This window comes from Solanum lycopersicum, chromosome 8, assembly GCF_036512215.1.
Source record: "Solanum lycopersicum chromosome 8, SLM_r2.1".
In the NCBI taxonomy this organism is placed as follows: domain Eukaryota; kingdom Viridiplantae; phylum Streptophyta; class Magnoliopsida; order Solanales; family Solanaceae; genus Solanum; species Solanum lycopersicum.
Genome location: NC_090807.1, coordinates 6,219,951 through 6,237,831, shown reverse-complemented (window position 1 = coordinate 6,237,831; position 17,881 = coordinate 6,219,951). Strand labels below are relative to the sequence as shown.

Sequence of the window (17,881 nt, the reverse complement as noted above, 5' to 3'; positions counted from 1 at the left end):
TTCATTTGTTACAAAGATGAATCGTATCTTCAAATATTAATTATCTCTTACGAACACACCTTTAGATTTGAGAAAGTATAGACCATAAAGATGACATCATATCTTCAAATATCCATTTATTGAAACCTTCATATCTTCATATATACTCAAATCTATAAATTCTCATCAAGTATGAATGCAATTATTTATATAATCTTCATTATAATGGTAATTGTCGACACACCAAAGCAATAAATAAATAATCAATCAGCTTCTTCTACAAACTAAGCAGCCCCGATTCTTCGAATTATGAATCACTAACTTTTTTATAAATCTTTTCTTTGATAAAAGTTGTTTTATATATATATATATATATATATATATATATATATTGAATGATCAAGGAAGACCATAGAGAGAAGAGTTGCAGGGAGAAAAAAAAGATAGAAAGAGCATATAAAGAGATGATGCAGAGAGAAAAGAAAGAAAAACAGAAAAAGAACATAAAGAGAGAGAAGGTGCAGGGTGGAAAAGAACAAGCGAGACATAGAAAGAAAGGAAGAAACAACGCAGAAAAGAAGTTAAATTTAATAATATAAGTATACATAATATTACTATATATTGCTATAGATGATAATATTTAAAGAATATATCTAAAAATAGTATTATTAACTAAAAGGGACTCACCCACGTAATTAACCCATATATATATATATATATATATATATATCAAATTTTCTTACTTTTATTTATATATATATATATATATATATCAAATTTTCTTACTTTTATTTATGTTATTGCGTTTGTAAGTGCATGTCCATATTGGAGTTGAAAGACTGGAAGTCTCCTCCATCAAATCGAAAATTCTTAAAACTTAACATAAGCTTAGAATCTCTGGAATTTACAGCTTTCTACATAGTTCATTGGATATTGAGACATTGGTAATTTAATGGAACAAATACGAATGGGAAGTAAGTTTGCTCTAGACATTTTTCTTTTTGTTATACTTTAGATTCACTATATCAAACAACTAGTGAAAGAAGAAGACAATGTATATATCTAAGGAGAATAACTAACTAATGTTAGCAACAATATTTGATTGCAACATATCTCACAACTTCTTTGTTTTTGATGATGACTATTTCTTTCTATTTGATTTCTTAATCTAGTTTGTTGCTGATAAACAAGGTCATGATTGATTCAACTTGTCACTGTCAAAGGAGTTATTAATAGTATTTTCATGTACTTGGGAGTTGTTTCTTGAGTCCAAAAAAGCGAGGAGGAAGCAAAGCTTCCTATGAAGCTTTGCTTCTCCCCCTGTAGTCGTAATACTCGGCTTGTCGCTACTTTGATTCCAAAGGTAATTGACGGTTCCCGACTTTCTCCACTTTCTGCAACCGTAACCACTTGTCATTCCGATTACTTCATCCATAAACCTTTTTTTATTTCAAAATAGCGATATGCTCTAAAAAAGTAAAGAAGAAGCTTCCATTCTAGAAGCGGTAGCTTCCCGCCTCCCTCGGGGTGAGAAGTTCGCTTCCCTTTTTTAATGAGAGTACTTGGGTTCTCCCGACAAGTAAAAATTGTAGCATGATTGAATCTAATTGGGGTTTGCGTTGGTGAATGGTGGAAGATCAATTGGATCAGAAAAAAAGAGGAATTTTGGTTATAAGATATCTAACGAGATGTATGCTTCTTTATTTGGTTCCTAACGTGAGATGAGCTGCTGTATCTACTCTTGAAGTAATCCAAGATTATACTTCCAGTATTTTAAACCATAAACAATATAAAAGAAGAAGAAAATATGTTGTAATTTCACTTGATATTGTTGAATTGTGGATTGTGAATTATCAACTTATAATTCTTAGGCATAATACATAAATATTTAACTTGGATTCGAATTACATTTATGTTTAACTTTGGTGTGCACAAATAGACACTTAAACTTGTATAAAATTGAACAAATAGTCACACATGTTATACATGTCACTTTTTTGTCCTACGTGGTGTCTTACGTTATGCAAGACTCATGTGTTTATTTATTTAAAAGTTGGATAGTCAAAGTGCCTGTTTGTGAATTATGAAAGTTAGATGTCAGTTAAAATTTGAAGCCATGTTTAGGGTTCATTACATGTATTATGCCTAGTTCTTACATGACATAATACATAAGCATATCATGTTCTTCAATTTTGAGTGTCAACAAGTAGACAATTGAACTTGTATGAAATTGAACAAGTAGACACATGTGTTCTACATAGTATAATGCACATAAGATGCCACGTAGTACACAAAATTATCATGCAGGACTAATATGTCTATTTGTTCAACTTTATACAAGTTTAAATGTCTACTTGTTGACACCTAAAGTTAAAGATCATAATTGTCAATCGAAACCTAGTTAAGAATCATGTTTAAGTTTTATGACTTCTTATATTGAGAAAAAACTAAGGTTGACAATCATTTTGTGAGAGAAGTATTTCAAAGATTCATTACACGTCTAAGATATAGAAACTCTTTTCAAACAAATTGAAAACCTACGAGAAAACATTAAATCATGAACTAAAACTTTGTAAGTTATTGCAAAGACATAATAGATAAATATGCTATTTAACTTGGTTTCACCTTGTATATGTGCCCTTCAATTTTGGATGTATACAAGTAAATACTTAAATTTGTATGAAATGAAACAAATAAACATATATGTTCTATGTGTTGTCCTACGTGGTCAAGTACACGTGTATGTTTACCTGTTCATTCTATACAAATTTAAATATCTATTTGTGCACATCCAGAATTAGAAAACATAAGTATCAACTAAAGCCAAATTAAAATGCATGTTTATGTGTTATGCCTAATGCAAACGTTACTAACAATATAATATTTTTTATGTAACATTTAGCAACATATGAATAAAAAAGTTAGGTTGTATTCTAAAATTATCCAAAAATCTAAATTTCCAAGGGTATATTATTCATTAGACATTGTTGGTATATATGCATAATTTATTAGACGTCAATGGTATTTGAATTGCTTTTACAATGAGAGATATCCGCTAAATTGCAAAGTTGGGCATTATATTTGTCCCTTTTCACTTAATTATATGACATAATACATAAATCAGACTCTTAACTTGGTTTCAAATTATAACTTTGATTTTTAACTTTGTCACTGCATAAATAGACACTTTAACTATAAAAACTTAAACAAAAAAACACTCGAATTCTACCTGACAGAATGCGTAAAATACACCCAAATTAGGCGCGTCAGAGATAAAATTTGAGGGCCCCAACAGTAAAAAAATAATATTAAAAAGACTATTAAATCCTTAATCAATCCTTCCATATATATAATTTTTTAATTAAATTTCATTTTTTATTTTTCTAGTTTTTGAAAAGTTCATTTAGACATTTTATCAAACAGTTTAAATGCACCATTTTACTTAATAATTTTTAACACTCTATGTTTATTTCTTAGCCTCTGAAAGTTCGTAATTGTAATTTGCTACACACTATGACAATCATAATATATAAAACATCTTCTTCTTTTTTTCATTAGGTATTTGACAACTCAAAATACAAATATACTTCAAACTAAAGAGAGAAGAATAAGTTAATTCATGACTTGCTATATATATGGGTTGCTCTGAAATTTTTTTGCAACAAAAACGTTAGCTTCCTATATTGGCTTGGACATTTGACCAAAATTATGCAATTCTTGTTTATAAAGTGTTGAACTTTGATATTTTGATTAAATTAAGGAAGAAGAATAGGTAGTATATTGAATTTTTGCACATATCTTGAACAATTTTTTCTTTGATTTGAATATAAGGCATGAATTTTAGAAGGCATAATACATATATTAGACCCTAAATGTGGCTTCAAATTTTAACTTTGACCTCCAACTTTCATAATACGCAAACAAACACTTTAACTATCCAACTTTTAAATAAATAAACACATGAGTCCTACATAACACAATACACGTAGGACACCACATAGTACAAAAAATGACATGTAGGACATGTGTGTTTATTTGTTCAACTTTATACAAGTTTACGTGTCTACTTGTGCACACCAAAGTTGAAGGGCATAAATGTGATTCGAAACCAAGTTAGAGGTCATATTTATGTATTATGCCATTTTAGAAATTTAGATTATGATTTTTTTAGAATAAAAGGACAGAGGTAAAACTATTTCCAGAAATGAATTTGTTTTCTTTTTCACCTTATTTTATATTATAATTTATTTTTATTATTTTAAAATCTAGATGTTTTTATTTTAGTTAGTTGGCAACAACTTAGTGGTTCACTTATCCACATCAGAGCATTTGTATATCACGGATTGTGTCTGAAATATTCAAATATTTTTTTTTGTATAAAATCTGGATAGTTAAAGTGTGTCTTTGTGTACTATCAAAGTTAAACGTCAAAGTTATAATTTGAAGCCTAATTAAGGGGCATATATATGTATAACGCCTAATTATATTCATAAAACTCAATGGAGTGTTCGAGAACCCTAAAGTCTCAGATTTAAAATTCGGCGAAGAAAAAATGTATTAAGTGATTCTTTTCATCTGTTCTAGTCTTGGTGGACAAAGTTATTATCGAAGGAGTTGTTAATATATTTGCATGTCTACCTGACAATTATTTCTTGAATCTAAAAAGAATTACTTAGGTTCTCCCAATAAATAAGAAGTGTAGCATCACTGAATATAACCGGGGTTTGTGACATTAATGAATGGTGAAGGAATCGGATCAGAAAAAAGAAAAATTTATATCAATATAATTCGTTATTTAGTTCCTCAAACATAAGGTGAGCTGCTGATTCTATTCTTGAAATTACTCAACATTATACTTCCAAAATTTTAAACCATAAATAAGTTGAAAAGATGAAGAAAAATGTTGTGATTTCTATTGATATTGTTGAATTGTGAACTACAACTTGTTTTTATACTGTGAAAGATCAAGGTTGCAAATTCCTTTGCAAGAAAAGTATTTCAAGATTCATTATCTAAGATCTAGAAACTCTTTTTGATCAGATTGAGAATTTATGAGAAAACATTGGTTTTCAAATTAAAATTTTATACAATATGGCAAATGTTAATGACAATATTATTGTAAAATTAAAGCAAAATAAGTGCTAGTTTGGATTGACTTGTTTTAAGTGCTTTTAAGCAAAATAACTTTTTAAGTAGTTTCGAAGTGTTTGAATAAAGTTAAAAGTGTTTATAAACATTTGTTTTTAAGCCAAAATAACAAAAATAATCCAAAAGCCATAAGCTAGAACTTCTAACTTATGATTTTTGAATTATAAGGCATAAGCCAAAAGTAGATCCAAACATGCTCTAAGACAAGAAATATAGAAGATGAAAGTAGTAGAAATAAGAACACAAGAGGTGAGAGCTTTTCTTATTAGTCCAAGTTTTCAAGTTATCCAACATAAGCACTTATGCCTCGATTTATAGTGTAAAAGAGAGGCATACAAAGGTTAGTCATAAATATGACATTAACATGAATATAATGGATGAGGTTATGGAAGTGAAATGTTACAAGAATAATGACTGATATAAAGTTGGAGATTATGGAGGTTATGATTATCTTCATAATGGAGGAAAGTAAAGAAGATAATGGGTGAGAGTAACTTTTTGGTGGAGTAGACATCCATAGTGTAATATATGTAACACTTCCCCCTTGGATGTCCATAGATAATATGCCTCATTAAAATCTTACTAGGAAAAAATCGGTGGAAAAAAATTCTAGTGAAGGAAATAGAGTACACAAATCTTATATGCTTTTTGAATGTTGTCTCGTTAAAAACCTTGCCAGAAAAACTCAATTGGGATAAAATCATGGTTCAGAAAAAGAGTACAACACGTATTTTTCTCCCTTGATAAAAATTTTATTTGATATATCGAAGACGATGCATTAGAGTCTTACATTACAACTTCTCAAATTATGATGTTGACAATCCTTAGAGAATAAGTTGACAAGATTATCACTAGAATTAGTCTTTGCTATCTCGCCATTTTATTGACGTGTTAAAAAGAGTTTTATCGAAATATGCTTTGTCCGATCTTCTTTGATTGTATCCTCCCTTCAACTGAGCTATATATTATTTTTCTATATGGTGGCTGAAATATCCTTTATAAAAGAAAATCATATATTTTCTGAATATGGTAGATCATGATTCCAAATCAAACATATTTCCGACTTAATTCATATATTAATATTATTTCTACATGATTTAAAGAAGTGATTACTAATGTGATTCTTTGAATTTCAAAGTTATTGATGTTTCTCCATATGTAAATAAATAGTCCACTTGCGATCGGTCTTTATGCGGATCGAATAAATATTTTGTATCTCCACAATTAAATTATTTCTGACTTGGGGATTGATCATTTTAATTGTATTGAAGCTCGTTTTTTCTTCTTGAAAATTACACATCTTCTATGTGTTGAGTCACTTGCTTTGTTAATTTCTTGTCATAACTTAAATGATAATATGATAGTACTTTTACATAACTTTTGTTATATATATATATATATATATATATATATATATCAAATAGTGTTCTAATATTTGCATATCCAACAATATGTAAGTATATCAATTAAAATAATACATGACATTTTAAATCATTTTCAAGAGCTGAAAAAGATTTTTTTTTGTCAAGTGGATGCGAAATCATTGGGTACTCAATGAATTGCTTCAAGACCTTTTAAATTCTTTGAGGATCTTCGTATAACCTTCAACGTCTAGTTACACATAATGCATATTCGAATATTTCATCTATTACCAAATTGAAACAAGTCTCATTGCATCCACCACTGGAGAATATATCTCCATTCAATAATGTGAGAAATTTTGTGAAAATCCTTTATGCCTCGAGGCACAAATCACACTTTGTATCTTATGGTTATACTTTCAAACAATAATTCATTTGTACGACACTAACATTATATTTTGATCCAAGAATTATCAGATCAACGTCACTTTTATAAGTGAAACAAAATATACTTGAATAGTGCCAATCATTCATATGTCCACACTAAGATCCTCGTAACCACTTATAACATTAAGTGCTACTTCATATCAAAGATACTGTCGACAAACATATTAATATAGATAACTTATCAAGATCTCTTTATTTTTCATCATTTTCACGTATCTGAACCTTTGCAATGTTTTATGAAGTGTTATGTCATAGTGGTCTTTCAAAACACTTACCTCATTATCATGACCATTTTGATAATTTTCTCCTCTCTTTCCTCAAGGAGTTTAACGTTTGAAATCGATTGGTCTATCACACTTATGACATACCATAGACTCTGTCCTTTAAGGTCTATTTATTGGAGTACTTGCAGCGTAATTAAAATCTCGGGTAAGAAAATACATTTGACAAATTATTTGAAATATTTTGTAAATGAATTATCTCTTGAACTTCAAGTTCACATTTTTAACGAGGATTAGATAGTTCACCCTACATATAATTTTCAACTGTCAAACATACCCACCAATGCCTCCATAATGCTAGGAAATCTAACATTTATCCGCAACCTCATCTGGGGGATCTATCTTTGTACGGAGTGGAGTAATATATTATATGTGCACACATTAAATTAAATGAAAATTATTTAGTTGCTGACCTTGAACCAATTGTGATGGGAGAACCTTCTTTCATTGATGCATACATGTTAAATAAACTTATCTCATATCAAATTTTATATTAGAATTTTGTTCTCATAATCAGTGGTCTAACTATAATTGTAGGCAAACAATTTCTGCTAAACCAACTAATATTATCAACATAATTTGATAGTTTGAAATTGTGCTCCTAATTTAACAATTTGAGTAAATAACCTTATAAAAATCAATTTGTAAGTTCATATAAATGATCATGTGACCATACCATATATGCATCTATTAAATCATAATAGTAAGGCGATTCACATGACAGATGAACAGACCCATATTTACCTATTTATATGTTTTAAATAATTTGAGCGGATACAATCTCAACCTGAGCTGGTACAATTATCATGAGAATAATCAAAACAAGAGAATTTTTTAAGAATCTTTTGTTTTTTCAAACATATAGTATAGTCACATGAAAATTCTCAATTTCTTTTTCATCACATTTAAATAAGAATAACCAACCGATTATGCCAACTGATATTTATTCTAGTAAACTTCTAGTCTACTTTTATATGTGATTCCATCATCATGCCCATATTTTGTATACAACAAAAAATAATAAATGAGTAATCTTATATGTAAATATTTATAACCCACTTTGGTGTAGTAATTTGAAGATATTAAATCTTCACATAATTTATAGTCTCAATATAATATATTTCTTTTCAGTTCTTCTGAAACTTTAAAAGTTTCATTTGAGACTCACTATAATCCCAATATTATGAACAATTTCATTCCTTCGGATAGTATTAAATTAACCCGTTTGGAACTCTCAACTAATTTTGTGTACTATCACAAATTTCACAACACTGTTCTTATGGTAATTATCTCCTTTTGATTTAAGGAGAAAATATTTTTATTGGCATGGTTTAAAATTGTCACATGCAAGATTTATTTCTTGGCAACCAATGAGAGATTTGTGTTGCCACACAATATTTATTTTGGTCATGATCACAACCTTTATAGGAAATAATTATTTCTTTCTTTTGTCCTTCAATAGTTTATAATTTAACATACCACAATATTTGTATAGTACTTTAAGTAAATGACAATTTATGTCAAAATTCAATCTCTCAAATTTTTCGTAGAGGTGAGATGTGATATTTATCCAACTATACATGAATATGTTCTCATCCATAATAACACAAGTCACATTTTCTTTAAGAAATGGACCATAACCATTTGAATTCATTGTCATGTTTTCACATTTATCAATTTTATGTGATTGACATAAAAATCACTTTAAGAGGTCAAATGTACTATCACTTTATATTCCTTTAATTTGATGGAGGATTTACTAAACTTTTCAAATTGAATTGCACTAACAATAATATAACCAACAATTTTTTATATCATTTTAATAGATAAAAATTACCTTCACATTTTAAAGAATTCATATTATATTGTCAGTTGTAATAGGGGGAAACTATCTTTTGCATATGTGTTAAAGTTTATCAACTTTTTGGAAAATGATAAAAAGAAAGATAGACTAAAATAGAAAAAAAGTTAATAGACAATCAAAATTAATTTATCTATAAATCAGGAAAGATAAAAATAATAATATGTGATTCTTTCATATCTTTTAGTATTATGTCATATTTAGTGAATTTAATTGAGGTGCACGATATCTAATTGAAACACCACTTTTGCTTCTTATTTAGGACCTTTTTCTTCTCTTTTTAAATTTCTTTACTCCCTCCTAACTTTTACGGAGTTTTGTTTACAGAAATCGAGGATATCATCGTTGGGTAGACCGCCATTACCAAAACTGCAATTGAAGATTCTGTATACAAGAAAATGATGGCGGCGGCCGGAGGAGGAGACCGGCTGACTGATCTGCCGGAGGAGATTCTACTCCACATCCTCTCTATGTTACCAAACAGTAGACAAGTTGTTCAAATGAGCGTATTATCATCGGAATGGCGATTTCTTTGGAAATCCGTTCAAGCATCACTCTATTACAACTCAGAAGTTTATCTTAAACCTTACAAAAAAGAAAATATTCTGGATTACGCAGCTTCTGTTAATAGAGAGCTTCATTATTGGAGGTTTTGCGATAAAATCAAATCATTTAGGGTTTTTCCTAATAGTTACGAGGACTTTATTGCTCATGATGTTGATTTGTGGGTGCACTTTGCTTTTAATGTTGGTAAGGTTGAAGAGTTCACGTTGAAATTTTGTTATTTTAAGTCTCTAGGTTTTGCGTATAATTTTCCTGAATACGCGTATACGAATACGGTTTTGAGGAATTTGGTGTTAGGATATTGCTGGTTGAGACCTTCTGGTAATGTGAAATGGAGCAATTTGGTTTCTCTTTCGATTGGGGATGCGGTTATGACAGAGGGTGTAATGGAAAAAGTATTATCAGGTTGTCCTAATTTGGAGTGCTTGGAATTAGATAAAGTTGTTGGTATTCGTTGTCTGGATATCACCTCTGCGAAGCTGACAAAATTGATTGTAACGATTTATGAAACTGATTATGATGAAGACCATTGCCTCGAAATTCATGCCCCACATATTCGACATTTAGAACTTTTGGGGTTGTGTTACGATAAGATACACTTTCAGCTGAGAAATGTGGCTTCACTTGTCACTGCACTCATTTCTGTAGAAGTTTATTTCGCCGACCTTGAAGAGAATTTGGAGAAGGAGTGTAAATATTTGCAGGAACTTCTTCACCACGTTGCTAACGTCAAGAATCTTGAATTGGGTCCCTGGTGCATCGAGGTTTGTTCTTTGCTATTGAATTCATCAGTTTAGTAACATTAACAATATCACTACTTATGACTATGTTTGTAAGTACTAAAGAATAACATTCTCATGGCCAATTTTGTTGGACAGTGGTAAGTGATTGATACAAGGCCTATTGAACAAAAAAAATACTCTATTTATGACGGAAATTGTGATAATTAAGAGTATACTATAGGATAGATAATATTTAAAAGTGGGTTGAGCACTATGACGTTCAATTCCCAACCAATAATTTTTTTGGGTGATTCTTCCCCTCTGTTATAGCCTTGGTTAGTTGGCAAAGTTATCTAGTACCTGTCGTGGCAAGTATCATGTGGAATTAATTGAGGTGCACACTGCACACAAACTGGCCCAAATACCACTTTTATCAAACAAAGTCATGCAGATGTGTTTTTCCAAATATTAACATACTTAGTATAATCCCACTACTTGTGGTTTAGGAAGGGGGTGTGGTGTACGCAAACCTTACCCCTACGTTTGTGAATTTTCTCCAAATCAATCCGTAGATTTCCAAGCCAACCTTGAATACTCTGATGTGGCTTGTGCCTTGTGGCAAAACAGTCCTATAGTTGAAGTTGTTTTTTCGAATTATTGAACAATTTTCATGTCATTTATTAAGTATGTTGCATTTCCTAGTTTTTGACGTATTTTGCTTTATCTTTTTGGTTCATAAGTGCCTGTCCATGGTGGAGTTTAAAGGGTGGCCTGTTCCACCACAAGCTGGAAATTCTTAAAACTTAACGCAGCCTTAGAACCGTACGACTATCCTGGAGTTTGCAGCTTTTTATTGAGTTCATCAAGTCTTGAGACATTGGTCATTGACTGGTGCCATCCTAAACCAAGAGTAATTTTCTTTTAGACCTTTATTTTTGTTACTTAATGTAATTAATATAAAACAATTGGTGAAAGATGATATATGTTTAGTGCTTCAGGAAAAAAAAATCATTATACTTTCATAGACAATGATAAAAGGTTACAAAGAGGGGCTTTGACAGCTTATCCTCTTTCGAAAAGGGGATTTGGCAAATGTATCACCTTTTTAATGCATCAGCAATCAACTTCTTTGCTTTCTACTTAGATGAGAATAACTGGTTAATATATCGAATTTTTTTCTGCAGAAATTGCTGTCGATGTACTCAAATGAGGATGAACGACGGAGGAGATTTGAAACAAATAGTTTTAACTGTTCATTGCCACATCTAAAGTTCTTCAAGTTCATTAACTTTCGTGGAAAACCAAGTGAAAAAAAGTTTGTCCATCCATTGATCAAATGCTTGTGCAAGAATGCGACAGCACTGAAGAAGTCTGTCATTGCTTGCAACTTCAGAAGGAGAGATGTGTTTTGGGATTTTGTTGTCAGGAGGTCTGCAAGCTTCAGTTATCTTTCCTTGTTGATAATCTTACGCCATTCTCTTTTGTTGTGATCGCGATGTACATAACAACCTTTTACTTTTGGTTTGAAACTGGTTTACAGTTGATAGACGAGGTTTGGGTTCTACTTATCAGTATTCAATACAAAATAGTTGATTGTAGATTTTTCATGTCTAAGCACAATGTTTTTTTTAATTTGATAATCATGTAAGAAAGCTTGATCTAAGGTTGAATGTCATTTTGCAGAAATTATATTTCTTTCAACATGTGTTATCTCTTTTAGGAAATTTGAGGACCTGCCACTTGAAGAAAATCATGCATTGGCTAACTGTTGATTACTATATAGTTTTAGGCAAAAATTACCATCAATTGTGAATACTTATATGAGATGGTTTACTTGAAAAATTGTGCATATGTCTACATGTCTTCATCAGATGTTCCTTCAACAGATCATTCTTTCTTTTATTTCAGCTTGCAAATGTGCAATGTTCCATATTATTCAGAGCAAAGACATTGGTTCTTGGGAACCCTTTGATCCTGGGGATTGAAAGCTCTGGAACAAGCATCATCAGGTATTGCCTTTTTGGATCTGTCTGACTTATTTATTGCATGTCACCTGTTTGTTCTACATTAACTATTTTATAGCTGAAGTCAAAGCTTCTCTAAGAAATTTTATATCCACAAACATTTGGAATTGCCTGTTGCATGTCCGTTTTGATGCTTTTCTGCCCGACAGATCCACTTAATAGCTCCACAACAGACCTTAGCATGACCTGTTTGATGCTTAATGTTTTTTCATGTGTAAGAGAAAATTCCATAGCTGGATGTTGATTCCTTATCACACAATGCAAAAGAAGATGGTTATATATTGCTCTCTGATTCCTCACACAAAGAAGATCATTTGTTTGTCGAGTCTTGTTCATTTGTTTAAGTGAATAGAAACTGCTTCCATAGACACGTTTGTTTGCATCATACTGAATCTGGCTCTTCTTTGACTATTCAATATTTGAACTTTGATATGATGTTTCTCTGTTGAATGAACTCGTCGACTATTATTTCGTTATTTTCTTCCGATAGAACATCATTGTAGAGAAGAACTAATACTTCGGCCCAAAAAGTAAAATCTGTTATCCGGTGTGTCTTCCTAACTGAACCCTCTTACTCCCTTTCTTGAAAGGTACAAGTCCACTTTCTGTTGTTAAAAGGGGATAATTAAAGTATAGTCTACTCATCTTAATAGTTTACTCGTGTCGGCGTGACAGACCAGTCTCATTTCCTGACAGGTAGCAGCTAATTAGAGCAAATGCCAATGGAATGAATGAAGGATGCTAGTTTTTGTATGGCCCTGATGCATGTCAAACGACACTCTGAAAGCTATTTTTGTGGCAAGAGACTGTACAACTGATGATTAGCTCTTCTCTTTATATCCGTTATGAGCAAATTAGTTTAGACATGTTGATATTTGTAGAGAAATGGAAGCATAGATATCATTGTTGAGAAGAAATAAAGTAAAAATCTGTTATCCAGAGTGCAACATAAGCTGTGGATGTCATCCTAACCGAAGCCTCTTCAAGTCCACATTTTGAATGATATGTTTCTTTAAATTTTGTCTATGGTTAATAACCAGATAGGTGAATCAAATTAAACTGAAACTGATAACAATCAAACTGATAAATATATATTATATTTATTTGGTTTGTTTATGATAATTTTAAAATCGATTAAGTTGGTTTAATTTTTAACAATAACCGATTTAAATCGACTCGTTAAAACCCTGTTACAAATATATATCATTGCACTTTCACTGGACACCTATTGAAAATGGCTTGTCTCACCTCTATCTTCTCTTGAATTCTCAAATAATTTTTGGTTAGATAGAGAAATATGTTGATAATTGACAAATAGAGAAACTTGCACCGACATGTGCCTTTTAGGCCGAATTTAACTTGTATAAAGAGAACGTCAAATCACGCGAATTCAAAATTATAAAACGGTGTAAGGGTTGCTTTTTCGACAAGAAATCAGTGCAAAAAGGTTTTCTTCCATAAAAAATCCTTCAAGAAAGAGGAAGCGTGCATAAAATCAGTTTACAAGATTTTCCAAATTCCACACGGTAAAGGAAGCAGAGAGGCACTAGGAAAACATGTTGAAGCAGAGTTGGAGGAAAATGATTTTTGGTCTATCTAGTCTATAAAAAAAGCAGGGATCTTGCAAAAAAACAAATAAATTGCGCACCTAAGTAGAAAATTACAAGTAGAATACAATCAAATAGAGGGAGTTCATATTTGCGTGATTTTTGACTACGAAGTGCAGCCAACGTAAGGAAACAAGAATTTAAAGAACTAATTCATAGGCTTATGTTTTTATAGTTCTTGAGTCAAGTTTGCTTGTACTGAATTTTTATCGAGTTGTATCTTTAATTCTTTCTAGATCCAGTGAAGTATAAACTGGAGTACGAATAGATTCTTCAAATTGGGACGACTTAAAGACTTGGGAACATAAACCTTGGGGGGTTTGTGTTGGAGTTTAGGAATTAGAGTTAGTTCCTAATATTGAAAGAGTTGTAATCCAAATTCAAATAGTTTTGAGACCATTTTTGAATATTTACAAAATATACATAAGTATCTAAAACATATATATTATTTGAAAAAGATTATAAAAAAGGGACAAAACTATTGGAAAATAACTTGCAAACTATTTTTGATTTTTTATAAAATTAATTATTTTAAATGTCCAAAATTGAAGAAGCTCGATGATTAATTTTTATTGTGGAGGTCCAAAACTGGTGTCAATAGGTGCTGCATCTGATGGTACCATGTCTAGGGAAGAAGAAAAATTGTTCCTCTTACTAACTCTATTGAATTTAAAGATGAGGAGATTATGGAAAAAAAATGCAAAGATAATTCTCAATAGAAACGATCAATGAATCAAGTCAAGAAATATGTTCCTTCTAAGATTATCTCAAGTCAAAGCTGGTCAATCTGACTATCGATAGTAAATGAAATGATTATGAATTACCTTCCTCTGAATCTCTTAGGTAAGAAAACACTCTTGATGTTTGTACATTTAGAGTTGTGAACTTTGGGAAGTGGACAATGCTCTTAGGTAAGGTGATTACTGATTTTGGGGGTCTATTGTTTCTCCCGAGAACACAACTTTTATTGAACAAGTTCTTCAAAGTGATACAAAACTAAAAAATAAAAAAACTGAAATTGAAGTCATATGTACTCACCAAAATGCCATGAACCAGCTGCATATGAACTTTGATCTTGAACATGTTGACCTACTAAAGAAAAATAAAACACAAAGCTTAAAGACTGAGCTTGCATAGACCAAGGCTATCCTTGAAATTGAGAAGACTACTAATTTTGTTAATCCAATTTTTTTCGAGCTGTTGAAGGAGGATTTTTATTTACCCTCTCATGTTGTGTCTTTGTTATTGCCTAGCCTTTGACTTTCCAATTTTTTTTCCCTCATCACAAGTGCTTGATTCTATCTTTAATTTTGATTATATTTGTGGTGTATATACTTTTTAATTAATGCTAATTTTGGGTTTGAGCTTAAGGTTCATGTCTATCTCCTATGTTTGTGCAAATGCTTTGCTATAACGAACTAAGTTCTTGATTTTTAACTGTTTGTGTAGGTGATAGCCCAATGGCCTTAAGTGTCAAATTTGCTTCTCTTAGTGTGGTGTACGTCTTCACGGTGTTTTATGATGTCAAAAGGGGGAAGTGCATGCATGGGTAATATTTATAACCCAATTTTTCCAACTTGATCCTCTAATGTATTTGCTTTGTATGTTGTTCTTTAAGAAACTAACATAACAAAAATTGATCTATTCACACAAGAAGCAATAGCTTGTCATTATCAAAAAGAGAGAATTTGTTAGATCGATTTTTTTTGATAATTGATAAATAAAGGAATAGATCTAAAGGAACTGACTGCGCCGACAAATTCCATTAGACCTAATATGATCGAGATAAGAAGAACGTCAACCACACGATTTAAAAGTTATAAATGGGTAAAAAGTTGCCTTTTCTACAAGAAACCAGTGCAAAAAAGTTTTCTTCCAAAAAGAATTCCTTGAAGTAAGAGGAAGCATGCATGAAATTAGTTTACAAGAATTTCCAAATTCACACGGATGAAGAAGGAAAACATGTTGAACCAGAGTTGAAGTAGGAAAAGGAATTTTGGTCTATTTAGCCTATAAATAGAACAAGGGTCTTCCAACAAAACTTGTGCACCTAAACACAGAATTACAAGTTAAATATAATCAAATAGAGGGAGTTTATATTTGACTGATTTCCGATTATGAAGTGCAGCCAACGCAAGGAAACAAGAATTGAAGAATAGGCTTATGTTTTATAGTTCCTAAGTCACGTTTGCTTATATTGTGTTTTTTCGAGTTGTATCTTTAATTATTTTTTGACGCGGTGAAGTCTAAATTGGAGTAGGAATAGAGTCTTCATGTTAGGGCGACATAAGGACTTGGGAACATAAACCTTGGAGGGTTTGTGTTGGAGTTTAGGAATTATAGTTAGTTCCTAATATTGCAAGAGTTTTAATTTAAAGTCATAACTTGTAGTGTGGTCGATGATCTAGTTTGTTCTTGACGTCTCAGAATTAGATTTTATAATTCCTTAGGTTACATAGGTTTGTAATCTCTTGTTCAGGCTTAGCGTATAATGAAGTAGAGTTAAATCCTACATAGGTGCAGGTCATAGTTTTTTATCCTTTATGAGCGAGGAATTTTTGCGATAAAATATTGTGTCATTACTTTATTTACTTTACATAACGTTACTATTATAATCTGCAAAGGATATACCTATTCATTACGCAAATCTGGGGGTCAGTATTCCAACACTTTTGTCGCTTAATCTCGGGGCATAGAATCCGTCGTTGTCTCAGTCGTGCTATCAGAAACTTTGGGGGAGTTAAAATGGGAGAGCACTAGTTTTGGGGTGGACTACTACATAGATGCTTTCACCAATTATCCACTCCGCACTCGGATACTCAGTGTCTATCATGGGCACAATAACTGATATACTTATGTGCGTCTTTCTCGATCCTTTCAATGCAAAATCTCCCACGCCAGATATGGACCAAACGATAGATCCTTTATTTACATGAATCAAGTGGTGGGTTTTCAAATCAACTTTTAACGGAATAACACTTTTGACTATTTTATACTAAAATTATTTGAAATGATATTCTATTCAATTTCACAACATTTAATAATATCATTTTATTTTTTCATTTATCTTTCTTATATGTTGTTACAAACCAATTTCAAAAACTAAAGGTTTCGAAGTCGATTTCGCAACTTTGACAATTTATGAATTTTTTTTTTGGAAAAATGTGTAATTTGGAAATCGCTACTTAATTTTTAGGGAAAAATTAAGAAAACCATTTAAAGGGTAAGTTTTGAAAAATAATATTTAACTAAGGAAACAATCGAGGTCGACATAGGCCATCTACATATCTCATTCTTGAGAATTTAGGTGGAACGTAGTTCAAGTACAAGGAAACATTAAAAAGAGATAAAGGGGTTACCGAAGCTGACATAGGCCGCCTATGTAGCTCATTCTTGATTATTCAGGTCTGACGTAGTTCATTATAGATAAAAGATGCTTACAAAGGAAATCAAAACCAAACAAACGATTACAAGGAAAACAAAGTGATAAAAGAGACTACAAGAAAATGAAACAACAAACACCAAATGGAAGACTAAATGTCAAAAATACGACTTCCAGGAAACTTGCTTCTTCCTTGCAACTGGTTATACCAACAACTAATCTTTATGCTTGGGTAGTGGGTTGGTGTTCGCATTTGGTGGAGCTTGAGAAAGTTTTACCACCTTATTGTCTATCAGATCTTGAATTTTGTGTCTGAGAGAGATATTTTTTAGTATCATGTCCAACAACTCCTGAATGATAAGCACAACGATTATTTGGGTCATACCACTCGGCTGAATCAGTTTTGGCTTCCACTGGATGAAGTATTCCTTTCTCTTTCGATCTTTCAAAAAGTTGAGTCTGTGTCTTGCACGATGGAATGAAGACTCGGGTTGGATTTTCTCAA

At 31.3% G+C, this 17,881-nt stretch overlaps 1 protein-coding gene across 2 annotated transcripts; it reads left to right on the top strand.

Annotated features, from left to right (window-relative positions):
• Window positions 1-9,335: 9,335 nt before the first annotated feature.
• Window positions 9,336-13,506, top strand: LOC101252009 (F-box/LRR-repeat protein 25-like). 2 transcript variants are annotated; one of them, XR_003247862.2, is made up of 4 exons: window positions 9,336-10,405; window positions 11,548-11,915; window positions 12,272-12,372; window positions 13,084-13,102. XR_003247862.2 is itself a non-coding variant. In XM_010326419.4 (4 exons), exons 1-3 carry the CDS (start codon window positions 9,476-9,478, stop codon window positions 12,333-12,335), a joined length of 1,239 nt encoding a protein of 412 aa, XP_010324721.1. In that variant the 5' UTR covers window positions 9,366-9,475; the 3' UTR covers window positions 12,336-12,372; window positions 13,084-13,506. The 2 variants fall into 2 exon arrangements, 1 of the variants encoding a protein (XP_010324721.1); XM_010326419.4 differs by having other exon boundaries at window positions 9,366-10,405; window positions 11,548-11,792; window positions 13,084-13,506.
• Window positions 13,507-17,881: the final 4,375 nt, after the last annotated feature.